This window comes from Protomyctophum parallelum (genome assembly GCF_964188405.1).
Source record: "Protomyctophum parallelum genome assembly, chromosome: 11".
Lineage (NCBI taxonomy): Eukaryota > Metazoa > Chordata > Actinopteri > Myctophiformes > Myctophidae > Protomyctophum > Protomyctophum parallelum.
Genome location: NC_139707.1, coordinates 19,266,792 through 19,280,105, shown reverse-complemented (window position 1 = coordinate 19,280,105; position 13,314 = coordinate 19,266,792). Strand labels below are relative to the sequence as shown.

The window sequence follows — 13,314 nt, the reverse complement described above, 5'->3', positions numbered from 1 at the left end:
TTTTGTTTCCGCATTCAGCCCAAGGCTTTATTCTGATGCCAGCCAAGCACACTGCACTCACTTACTGCTGCATAGAAGTCGCACATTTTTAGTACCAGTATGTAAAATCAGTGAAGATTGTGCGACTATATGGCATATTTAATGTCTAAAATATATAAATCATTTACAAACAATCTGCAATCAGCTAGATTGGAGTGGCTGCCTGGCTCTGTGCTTGTTGCTGCGGCTCTCTGGCATTCACTGCTACAAATCTCCCGATACAAGCCAGCCTCCAGGTGAAACACATCCTATCACAAGAAACTGCGAAACCTCCGTAGCTCTGATAAAAAAAGTCCCACAGTACGGCAGAGGTGATACTGAGGGGCAGCGGTGGCCGAACGGTTTGCGGAGCGGTCTTGATATCGGAAGGTCGCTAGTTCGTATCCCCGGACCGGCACGTTCAAATTACCACCGTTGAAGTGCCCTTAGACAAGGAATTGAACCCCTACCATGAAATGTTCTATGAGCAGGGCCTGGCTGTAAACAAGTTATTGAGCTTAGTCCAGTTACCCTGGGTAAACATAGTACCTTTCCTTATATCCATTTATTAAAATGATCGCTTCCAGCCCTGGCTGTACAATGATTCAGGGGCTCGAGTGTCACGATTAATTGATGAGTGGGCAGAGTCTGGCGTTCAGAACGCACACATTTGTGGTGCTAGTATGAATGTTGGGCCTGTTGGGTCTGTCCACAGTTGTTTTGGACAGGCCATCCCAAAAACCTTTCGGCGATCGGATGGAGCATGTAGGCCCCTTCGGAGTTAAATGAATTAAAATTGAGGACAAACAAAATCAAAGTCACAAGGATTCACAATCTTTAACACATGCTGGGGTACTGCTATGAAGCTACACAAAAACAAAGAACCTGCACAATTCATACTGGCCCATCAGGTTTAAGAAAAGCCCCGACAAAAATGGGGAGACATACACATACTGTACAAGTGTAAGGTACATCAATCACACCCGATACAGGGGAGGAAGAATGTTAGGTTCAGCACTGGTCCATAAAGAGGGCATAGAATAAAAAAGTATTACACATTGCAATACAAAAGATTTGTTCAAGTCTTTGCACAAAAACAAAAAAAGTATTATCAAATGGCTGTTCTACAACAAGCAGTCCTTCCTCATCTGCTTTCAGAAGAGCACATCACAGTTTTTAATGAGGACCTCCACCACCTGTCTTTGATAGCGGATGTCATTGAGTGCTGTCATGGCGTCCAAGTTTGAGGCTCGCATGAGGGTGGGCCCAAACACAATGCCGAGGTTCTCTGCATTCATCAGGTTGTCTTTTGCATTCAGTGTCACCCTGCAAAAGTATATGATCGTTTAGAAACATAGACACTCTGGTAGCAACTGATTTTAACTTATGTGGGTTTACTACGGATCACTCACCTTTTTAAGTGTGCCATGAGGTATTTCAGAGTGTCACTGTGTGATGGGGGCAACAGTGCCAGAGCTTCACGGAAAGCTTCAAGTTTTTTTTCAGGGTCTGTCAGTTCTGGAAAGCAAAACATGCTATTATAAGAGCCACTTGATCTGCACATACTCAGACGTCTCTAATCATGAGTCACTGAGATTATTTGTACTATTCTGTAATCCTGTAAATCATCATTTGCTGTGAGGAAATTACAGTATACAACAGTACACAAACCCGCAAGGTTAAGCCATGCTCTGACCTTAGCCTCACGTTACAAAAGTCTGACAATTCAGAACTGTTGGTTTAACAAAAATGGAAAAGTAAAGAACAGACATTTCCATTTATGAAAATGTTGGAAATAATGAGACCGTGGGGGCCTTTGTGATGTCTTAACAATGAATCATTCTGTATTACATGCAAGTTCCTGTACCATAACAATAAGCATCATTGGGTCCTCCAGCAAAGTACTAAGTATGTGGATGTAAACACAGAAGTAGGGAACTTATGACTTATCATTACTAACTGCAGTACATTAATGGCTGGTTTACATCCCTGGACAATCGTTTGTGGAGTTAATTACCAAACTAACTCTTTCATGCCCACAGGCAAATATTACTGTGAATCTTAACTTAAGCCTAATTTATACTTTGTCCTATGTTGACCAAAAATAGCCAATATATAAGCTCATGACATTGCATTCTTCTTTTTTTTTTAAGATTATTTTTGCGGCTTACGCCTTTTATTGGTTTTTTGAAGGGACAGACAGTAGGCTGACAGGAAACGGGAGAGAGATGGGGGAAGACATGCAGTAAAGGCCGTGTCGGGCTCGGGAGTCGAACCCGCGGCACACTGCGACTGGATTACCAGTCGGGTGCCCAGACGGTTACGCCACCGCCTGGGCGACGTGTTGCATTCTTGACGCATTGTGAGTTTATAAATCTGTCCGCAACAAAATTGTACAATGGAGCATAAATTAGGCACGAGTCACCATCATTAATCTAGGGCCATGTGAGCAGAGATTTACTGAAAGGGTGCTTGCATGCCCGGCAAAATAATGTAAAGGTTAAAAAGGAGAAATGTATTAAATAGCTTGACAAAACTATATAGTTTGACTTACTTGCAGCCTCAATAAACCTGGGGTAGGCATCATACGAGATGACTGGAACAGGTAGATCCCTCAGATAGAGTTTCAGTGCACCTGTGATGATATTGATGTCTTCATAAGAATCCACGGAGATGTCTGTCTTCTCACCATCTGTGAGGATACAGAATACGTGATGGAGGGAACACAGAAATGTGAGCTTGAAAATAAGAAAACTTTCCTCATCAGAAGAGTATGCTTATTAGAATAAAGTGAGGAAGAAATTGTGTAAGCCTCGAGGGGAGATAAATCTAGACTATTAGTCTGAATACAAAGTGGCTTCTATCACTCGCCTGAACTGTTTTATTCTGACGTTGTCTTCATTCATGCATGGTATTCAGTGTAGGCCATGGCCTAATTCTACTGGGCGGTCTGAACATCACAGTGCTATGAGCTGGAATGACACTCTGTCATGGGTGATCTCCCAAATGCAGCTAAGACTTTAGTTTAGCCTATAGCTGAAGGCTTTTCCTACAGTTAAAAGTCATGCCGCACTGGGCCAGGATAGACTCAATGTCACCGCCTCTTATACTGGAAAACCGTTTCTCAACTGGTGGTCCTTAATTGGACCAGTAATGTTCCATGCAGGGAACAAAATAGTCAAATATTCAACAAATATAATTTACCAGCGAGCAACTAATCCAGCTTTAAGATCATTAATAAAAATATTAATATTAAATACCAAAACACAGTTGCCCCAGGGCAAATCCGGCGGTATTCAGCTGGTATTCCTAAACTATGCCTGAACCTAACCTTATTCCTAAACCGCTTTGAGTGGACCATGTCAGGGTATGGTCCGCTTTCCCGGATTGACATTAATCCTTAACAAACTGCGTGACTTTTTGCTTAATCTGAAATGTTCTCAGAGCCTTACATAGCATGTCACGTCAGCAGTTGTGTTCTGTTGATGACAACCCCCTGGCTAATCCATATCAAAACAGATAATGAACATTGCACATGCCTCTGTCAAACGCCGTCTTGACATCTTCCACTGAATCGCTGAATCCAGACACTCTGTAGAGCCCTTCTGACTTAAGACCTAGAGAGACAACGACAAATAGGTTTCATTCCACCATGTCATATGGAATTCTTTCCACCTAGTAGTACACAATTCATATAAGTCAATTTCATAAGACTTCCCGGTCATATGGCCACCAAGATGCCCTTAAATATGCATAAGAAATTAGCGGCCAAACGTCTGCAGTATCACATGGGGGAATAGCATGGACAGATACAAATAGTTTTCTGCATCAGTGAACAAAATAATAAAGACATAAATCAAACTTAGAGCTGGTTACACACATGTAAGACACCAGACAATGAGGGAGAGATGAGGGTTCCTACATAGTTGAATGATTTAACTGAAATGCAATCAACTTCGGCAGCAGGAAACAGAGTAATCTATTCCTCATTACACAAGTACAATTACCAGCAGGCTCATGAGCCCGCTTAATCATTACTACATAAGACCAACACTACAGTCATTAATAGAAATCCACACATTTCCCCCATGACCGCTGGGGGATGGATTAAGATGCAATGAGATATCATATTAAAAACACAAATGAGGGTTTTATTTTAGACCACAAAGGACAACTGCACTATATTTGACACCTCATCTACACTGCCAGCGAGAGCAAACGATGAAATATCATTAGTTATATGTTTTTCATTGTGACTGTCCTGCTGTACCGCGAGTGACAACGTGCCATGCAGCGACGTCATCCACCCCTCCTATATTGGCTCACAGTCTCTATTTGAGCGAGGTTTCGCAGCCCCAAACACTTTTATTGGTAGAGGTTGATCTACACGCTACTATTTATTTGATTGGTTCAGGCTACGTCGCAACGCAATGGCCGACGCTCCATATCAGGACAGTTTTTCCACACGATATCGCCGTCGGAACGCTCACTCCTTGCCTGTGTATAGATGAGGTGTGATAGGTGTAAAATAAATTAAGTACTGCATCTCAACATGGGGTCCGGGGATCCCCAGGGGTTCTTGAGAGGGGTTCTATGGGATCCCCAGCTAAATGATTGATAGTTGGGAACCAAATCGACACTTACGGGTCCTGAGAGTGTACAAATCTGATGATTTTACAGTGTTGTTTGGCAAATTGGCATAGTAGAGATTAAAATGGTATCAAATGGTGGTCGGTCCCATAAATAATGCTCGTCAAACTGGGGTCCTTGAAATGCAAAAGGTTGCGGATCACTGTTTTACGGCAGAGGTAAACAATACTATTTACAGTGGTCCCCAACCCTCCCCAAAAGTGCACACACTTGTGTTTTTCAAACATGTTAAACACATTGTTCACAACGTAATGACCCAAAAATGTAAGTTATTATTTTGTGTAACATGTTTAAAGATGGAGTGCCATGATTTATTTATTTTTTCCAGTTTTTCATGTGTTTATGAGGTGACAGTACTTCGTTAGACCCCTTGGTGTGGTTCTTATGGGCAATGATGTCTTCCCTTTGTATTTAGGGTTTCTTCCTGGAGGCTGAAACCTTGACATTCAAACGTGTCAATGAAAAAAACTGTGATATAGTGACATCACAATATCATCCCCTTCCCGAACCACTCCAGTTCAGGTGGATCACCACCCATCACCACCCACCAGGCAAACCAGGCATACTTAATGAACTGGTGGGCGTGTCCACATAAAAACTTAATTTGAATAAATACTGTTGTGTTTATGAATAACTTCTTCCTCCTTATATAATACCCGATGATCATGTTTTAGGGTGGGGACTCCATCTTTAAATATGTTGGACTAAACCTCCAAAACAGACATGACCCCCCCTGTTATCTTTGGCACCTGGGAACCACTGCTCTATTATAATGAAGTATTGGATTGTGCACCCCCCCTCCCACCCCGAACTAACCTCGTGACTCTATTTCTCGTATGCACATGTCCACCACCATGGGTCGCGCTGTATTGTGAACGTTCACCAGGGTCGTGAGGTCGCAGCTGTAGACTTTACGGACGTGTTTCAGGTCGGGCTTGCAGTCGTTCGGTACCACAGTTGAACAGTGTTTGTGGACATTCATGCCACAATCTATAGAGAGGTACAGAAAGTAGAGCAAGAGGCATTAACAGTGTTATAAGGTAAATGGCACAATCAAATCCTGTCTGTAAAAAATTTACCCTTGTTGTAATAATGCAAAGTTAATGTTATTATTACGTTATACAACCCTGTGGAATTTACAGTACAAAACCTTGAAATCATGAAGCAACAAAACTAATACTGTAGTGAATTATATTGTCATTTTAAACAAAGAGGTACCAAATTACCATTCAGCTCGTTTTGTTAATTTCACTTTCATTGCATGGTTGCTTTAATTGGCGTTTTTGCTGGCTTAGTTCTAAATCCCCTTAATCAATATCTGCTGTCAAAATGTCACTGGAACACTGATTGGACGACTACTGTCAGCGGTGGGTGACATCACTCTGGTCAGCTGCCAGGCGTGTCATTGGGGTCACCTTGAGCACTAGAGTGGAACGCAGCTCCACAAACAACCACAGTCATTTATAAATACAAATTCACACCCGCGTGAAGTGAGGGTCGCTCTTATGATCATACATCATCATACGATGACGATTTCATGTTTGTTTACACAAATCCGGAAAGCTAGGCATATGGGAGGAGCTAGCGCCCTTCAAAAACAATAAATCAAAAAGGCAAGTCAAGGAAAAGAAAAACTCCACAAATGTCAGATTTCAGGCCAGTACATTATCCCAATATTCTGCTGTTCTATTGACATTGGCTTGTGATTGGCTGATCACCCCCATAGCGATGATTTGATTGGCTGAGCAAAGTACATTTTGAAGATAAAGGTAAGGGCGTATAAGTGAGGACGCAAATTATGATTGGCCCAGAATGAGATGATGTATGATGATACACACGGGTGTGATTCTCTGATTATTTGTAAAAGCTCAGGGCTATGTTTTAGTACTGCTAATTCAAATTAATTGACAATGCCATTTGATCATTCTTGGCTATGTGTGGGGATTCCCTTTATTTTATGTGGTAATCTGTGGCATCACAGTATCCATCTCTGTGGATTTTCAAGCAGTATATTAGTCATAATGATCATTTGGTTCTCCCACATTGCATTTTGCCTTCAGTGTTAAAGCATGTGCTCCGGCGCATGACATGAGTGTTGTGTGCCGAAAATAGGAGACCTACAAGCTCACAGCGAGTCGCATCCGCGTCACGGTGTGAGCTTGTAGGTTGTCTCTCTCTCAGAATGAATTAGGTTTTAGTGAGCACACAGCTGTTTCAGGGCATGTTTCACCTTGTAGGGAGATCAGCAGCCCACAGCGAGCCAGTGTAGAGACTGACTCCAGCACTGCTTTGTAGCAGAGGCTCTTAGAGGGAATTAGAGGCTCAGTGGAAACAATGTGGCCTGCAGTAGGGACAGTCAGCCCTGTTGTATGCGCTCCATTCTCTTCCAAATCTGGGCTCGCACACAAAGGCTTGGAAGAAGCAATTCAGACGCTGCGGGCTACACTAGACCTAGTTTCCCACACGAAAATGGGGGCAGCCTCTCCAAGCTCCCTGAGCATTCTCCAAGTTCTGAAAGGGATTTCTTAATTTTTGTGTATATCGATTTCAAAACCTCAAAATTTCATCATTTTGCTCTTCAGGATGATTATTGTTTTTCGTTCCTCTTTTTCCCCCCAACAATTATTGTATCTATAAGAAGGAAAAGATCTCCAATGAACATAGAACTGCCGTTTCAGCATGTAATTTCACATTTTGATTAATATGGACCCCCTGAGAAATGTGCGCAGCCTGTATTTATATGCATTGATGCAGAAATGTAATTACTTTTAAGAGATGGTTCTCTTAAGGATATGAGACAGGCAGCGTAATAGAGGGCACTCTGTCATCAGACACAGGTCTGGTGTTGTCCATGTGTGAGCACACTGATGGCCCTGGGGTCCCAGGTGGGGTGGGTGAGGGAGAAACAATGGCCCCAGGGACACCCTGGAGACAGAGGAGGCTGCACACTGCACAGTAAAAAAAGGAAAATCCTCAGCGATTATTTAACTCTGAGAGCATAAAAATAGGACTCGTCGTAAAGGGCGAATTTTTATGCCCTTGGAGCGAAATGAAGACTGATGACTTTTACTGTGATTCTTTTTACTGCACTGTCAGCTCTATCTCCGTCGCCATGGTGAGAATCATGTTTTTTGGCTCAACTAAAAGGTTCTAGTGCTGATGAGTAGTGCCTTGGTGTTTGCGTTTGTCTCTGGCTGGAACCGTGGCTGTCTGACTGTTTGTGTTTTCTTTTCTTTTTCTTTTTAGATCATTTGTTTTTCCAACAAGAACTGAAGCTGAGGTTGAGATATGGGTGACCTAGCTCTTTGGTTGAAGCTTCTGAATTTTAATGCATGTTGAAATGGAGCTCCTTCCCCATGCTCCGAGCCCCGCTCCTCATTAAAGAGACATGCCAGCTTTGTTTTCCCTCACAGGCATGATGGGATGAGAGTGGGGGGTGGGGGGGCTACTCCGATGAGGAAATGTGGCACAACAAGCAGTGGCAGAAGCTGGCTTCCTGGCACTGTGCCAAAAACAGTTCACACACACAAAAAAAGAGGAAAAAAAGGGGGGGGGAGGGAGAACATTTTTTGAATGCAAATTCAAAGCATCTGAGACTTTGTTGCCCCAATTTCAACTAAGCAGGATAGCTATGGTTGAGTCTGAAGGAATGACTAAATAAAAACCAATACTCCGGAAAAAAGAAAGAGCTTTTCCTTTGACTGTTGTCTGCTTTCCAAACCAATAACACATCAATAATTAATGTGAGAGCTCCCACAGATATGTGTGGCTCACTTTGTTCCATCAATAAAACATCACCACACATCAACCCACATTATAGTTCTATTATTTGTGATGAAAATCCATTTCTTCGCAAGTGTCTGCTGCAAAATGGAAGTCTCACTTATTGACAGGCAAGGTAGAAAAATATAATAAAACCCACTGAAATGCAATTTCAGTAGGTTCATAAAATGGAATACATATAGCCACATCATAACAATCAAATAAAAGAATAAAGGGAGTTTCGTGACGTGATTTCCCTTAAACCACAGATGAATAGGAATAGAAACAAAGGAACACTGCAGGGCTGTATCATCTAAGGTGGGTGAATGTGTGTTATACAGTAGCATGGTGACTGCTAAGCGAATGAATGCAGAGAGAGACAGATTATTCAGCCAAACACCGCTGCCTTGCCTAAATGTCAGTCCTATGGTAAGCTAGCTATTGTAGCTTCGTAGCCAACCAACTAAGGTATGGTGGGGGGAGTAGAGAAATATCTCATTGTGTCTGTATAATAATTATGGCAACATGGCAGAATAGAGATGTCCTGTGTGACCACAATAAACAAGCAATGAGCCAATTGCTTCAGAAAAGTGTAGTTATTTTAAAATTCTAAACTGTTTCAGTTCACTAATAACAAAAGTGAGAATACTCTATACTGAATCTCGTATTCACCAGTCAAATGATAAGCAACCATGTCAAAAGCAATGCATTAATATTACTTTAAATTATCTATTACATCACAGAAAATCTACAGTGGGCCTAAATCTTAATTTCACTGTTATGCAACCCTTCTAATATATAGGGCCTGGTGGGATTTTTAGATTAACACATAATAATACAGTTCTACTCGCACTAGAAACTAGGTAACCCATATGCAGACATAAGAACTTTAAAATCCATGATGATTACATAAAACTAAGTACAGAAAATGATGTAACTGAGTGCTTACATTTGCACAAAAAGTGAAATCCGGAGTAATAATTTGAAGATTAAATTAACACTATGGATTTAACTGAGTATATATGTAGGCTACACTGCACTTATATCTGCAGCCTATACTGTATAATGTTGATATTTAATATAAACATTTTAGTACCTGCACATTTGACCCCTTGAGCCATCAATCCCCACATAAAGTTGGCACAATGTTCACACCAATGAGGACCTCGAAAGGTGTGCACCTGGAAGAGAGAGAGAGAGAGAGTTATCAGATTACTGATGAAGTGAAAGCAAAAGATAGACTTACATACCACCTACAGACAGTAGACTTGTCGATGTTAACGTATTGAATGAAGCAGATCGGGATGATTAGATCTGTATAGGAAACAATGGTTCTTTGAACAGACTCTAAAACTAAGGGGGAGTGCCTGTGCCAGAGTATAGAAGTGACTTGGAGCAGAGAAGGCATTGCAGTTATTGTACAGTGCGATATGACAGCTAGACACCAAAGCAATGTAAAGGTGCAAGTTGTCATGGAAATCTGCTATGGAAACAGTAGGACGCTACCTTGCTAAGGGAGCCCACACTCTACCAGGTAACAACAGCCCAGCCAATCAGGAAGGCCCTGACGAGACATCAGGGGGTGACAGAGAGCGACATCTCTCCTAGATGCTTCTTTTTTTACATGATGATGACAGTGGTTACAATACACAAACTCATTAAATCCCACAAGAAAGGCTGAGGCCTGGAACCAATATGCCACTTTGGCACAGCAGCGGTAGGTTTTTGGCAAGCGTGTCCCTGTGCTGGTTCTTGGACAGTCTGCAGTTACCAATTACCATTACTGGCTGCCTCAAGAATGGGATCTTTCTTATTGTTTGTATTCTAGTCTGGAGCTCACACAACGTGCCTTATTAAATAAATACATGAATATACCTGCTTGTAGCCAATTTTCAATAGAGTAAATAAGCCCAAATATCAGTGACAACTAAGCTAACTTTGTAGGCGTAGCTAATGTTGGAGGTTGGTTGATTGGTTGTCAGATCATGGAGATTATGCTCATCTGTTGGAAATGGGGAAATGTCTCAATTTGATATATAGCTGTCATTAGTCAACATGCTAGTCTATTTAAATAAAAACAATAAATAAATCATTAGGCATCAAACAAAAAGTGTCATTCTGTGAGGGAAAAAACACGTGGCAGTATCACAACTCATCAGAGTACACAGCTTAGTTCATTAGCAAAAGAAAGTGTTCCGGCAGTGCTCTCTGTGATTAAATGAGAGTATAGCTTCAAACTGTTAAAGGAGAATACAATTATTCTCATCAATGTAAACCTAATTATTTGCAGACTATGGTGATAACAGCTAATCATTGTGTCAATGAGTGAGAGAGTGACATTAGATTATTATTCTATATTAAAGAGTATACTGATAAAATTCCAATCAGTGTCATGATTTCACACAAAGTAAAAAACTAAACAAAAATAAATAAATAGTGTAATAAATGGAACATGTTCCATTTGGACACTGCACTCCCAGAGTTAAATAAACTGTGTAGCTGAAAGTGGGTGTTCAGCAGTAAGCAGGAGAAGCCTGGTGAGCAGACATCAGCACTTTGAAAGCCTTTAAGGCAACCATTTCCTCACGGGCCTCCTTTCCATTAACAAACCAAGATAGGAAACCAAGTGCAGGACTGCTGACACAGGCCAATATGGGGAAACCCTCCTGAGTCCTCCATGCTTCTATGCTTCCCATCATCCTAATCTCTCCATCTGGTGTCCAAACCAACAACAGAATGAGATGATGTACTCAAGCCACCAAACAGATTTTCCTTTGAAAAAAAAAAGCTCAACGGACAGATCCCCCCATTTTTATCCGCTCTCCTACTCAATGGCAGACCTGCCTCCTGTTCTGGCAGGAAGAGACCTGAACCCTGCCTTCTGGTCATGACACAACAACACGAAATACACAGGCAACATTTTGAAGATGTAACTGAACAATAATAACTCTCTCCAGCCTCACCTTGAAGTTGTGGACTTTGTCAGATTTGGGGGTCCGGTCGCTCTCCTTCAGTGTGGCTCTGCGTACCAGCGAGGTGAGCTGTGAATAGGCAAACAGTTTGAGAGGCTGCCAGATGGTGGCTGGAGGTTTCTGTGGCCCCATCCTCATTGCCAGCGCCGCCGCCAAAATATCCTCTTGGTTGGCCTCTCGCTTGGCCTTTTGCACCAGGGACTTCTCTCCCTTGTGAAGCTCGTAGCACTCCCTAGATGGCATCTCAGTGGCGACGTCTACCGAAACAGACCCAGTAGAGTCCAAAAAGTTACTGGGTCCTAAAATGAAAAAACAATTAAAACTATCTGATGCTCAAAGAAAGTCTACAGAATGCAGGGTTGCTTTCATTGCTCCAGTCAAACACAACATCTACAATAGCAGTAACAAACATGCAAATCTAAACTGCGAAGAGTCTAAAAAAGAAAATAAGTCCAAAAGGAAGAAAATGTGTCTTCTGTCTAAATCCTCTCTCAGCAGTGACAAGGAGATTAAATAGTGCTTCTGTTTCGAGAGTGTCAAGTCCTGTGATGGTTAGATACAAAAGAGGCACAGCCCTGGGTGCTCATATGGTTGCCTGGGAATGTGCATGCAGATGAGATGAGTGGTTGCGCTAATCCTCTCCTCCCTGTACAGAGCTGATATCTTCCCTGCTGGAACAGAGACAGCGTATGGATGCTGCCAGGGCTGTTGGAGTGAGGGGGAGGAGTGCAGGGGCGTTCCCAGTTGTAGTCACCAGCGGATTAAATGGTTCACACTGGCCAATCATAGCACAGCCCTGCATGCGTTATAGTTGCTACTACCCCGCCCCCACACAGACGCCTCTATCAGATATCCAAGCAGGGGTGCCTTGGTGGGATGAAAAGAGTGTGGGTTGATAATGAGCAATGAATGAGTCATGCATCATCGGTGAGATGCTGTTTGCAGCACTACCAACAGCAGTTGGCTGTTAGATCGAGGGGCTGTTTTCAAAACCATGTTGCCACAGTAACTGGTTATGCCTTAACTACAATGACCTGGACAATATCAATTCATGCCCAGTTGAACCACATATAAAAAGCATCTTTATCATCAGTGTAAGTAAAGAAAGCAGTTGTGATTTATTTCATTTCCCCCCCCCCACACACACACAAATTGAAAATAAAAATATGATTTAAACATTTAGAGTTTTAAGAACAGACAAAAAAAAGAATATCTAAACAAGGGACTTTATTGTTTATTGTTTATTGTTTATAAGGATCCCCATTAGCTTTTGCCTTGACAAAAGCTAGTCTTCCTGGGGTCCGACACAGACAAACATTTAACATAGGCAATACTTACAATTGTTTACAAACACTAACTCAACATAAAACAGTAAAATAAAATATAAAATAAGAAAAACAAAGAAAAAAACAAAAACAAAAAAAAGAACATAGGAGAAATAAAAAACAAAGAAACATAGCAATAAATAAAATAAAAAATAAATCACTTTCAACACATTATACATTTGAATTGTTCTTTTCCCAGGGTTACTGCAGTATGATTTACATAAGGTGTTCTTTTAACTTGATTTTAAAGATGAATTTTGTATTTGTATTGGTTATACACTTTGGTAGTGCATTCCAACCTATTACTGCTCTATAGATAATAGAAGATTTAAGAATATTTGTTCTTGGTTTAGGTGCCACCAAAACACCCGAACTGGCTTGTCTAGTCATATGATTATGTTCGTCTCTTACATGTGCTACCTGTTCAAAGAAATACTGTGGTTTTTTGTCCATTAATACATTTCTGAAAAACGTAAGAATACGTGAATGTAATCTATTCTCAACAGTAAGCCATGATAGATTTCTGTGCATTTCTGCAATGTGTGTCCTGTTGGAACACTGGAGAGCTAATCTGGCAGCTTTGTTTT

General features: G+C 41.5%; 1 protein-coding gene across 1 annotated transcript; it reads right to left on the bottom strand.

Moving 5' to 3' along the window:
• Positions 1 to 602: 602 nt before the first annotated feature.
• chn1 (chimerin 1) lies at positions 603 to 12,036 on the bottom strand. Its single transcript, XM_083776454.1, has 7 exons — positions 11,394 to 12,036; positions 9,527 to 9,611; positions 5,485 to 5,658; positions 3,558 to 3,635; positions 2,573 to 2,710; positions 1,431 to 1,536; positions 603 to 1,344 (listed from the first exon to the last, which is right to left on the bottom strand). Exons 1-7 carry the CDS (start codon positions 11,643 to 11,645, stop codon positions 1,173 to 1,175), a joined length of 1,005 nt encoding a protein of 334 aa, XP_083632580.1. The 5' UTR covers positions 11,646 to 12,036; the 3' UTR covers positions 603 to 1,172.
• Between the last annotated feature and the right edge of the window lie 1,278 nt (positions 12,037 to 13,314).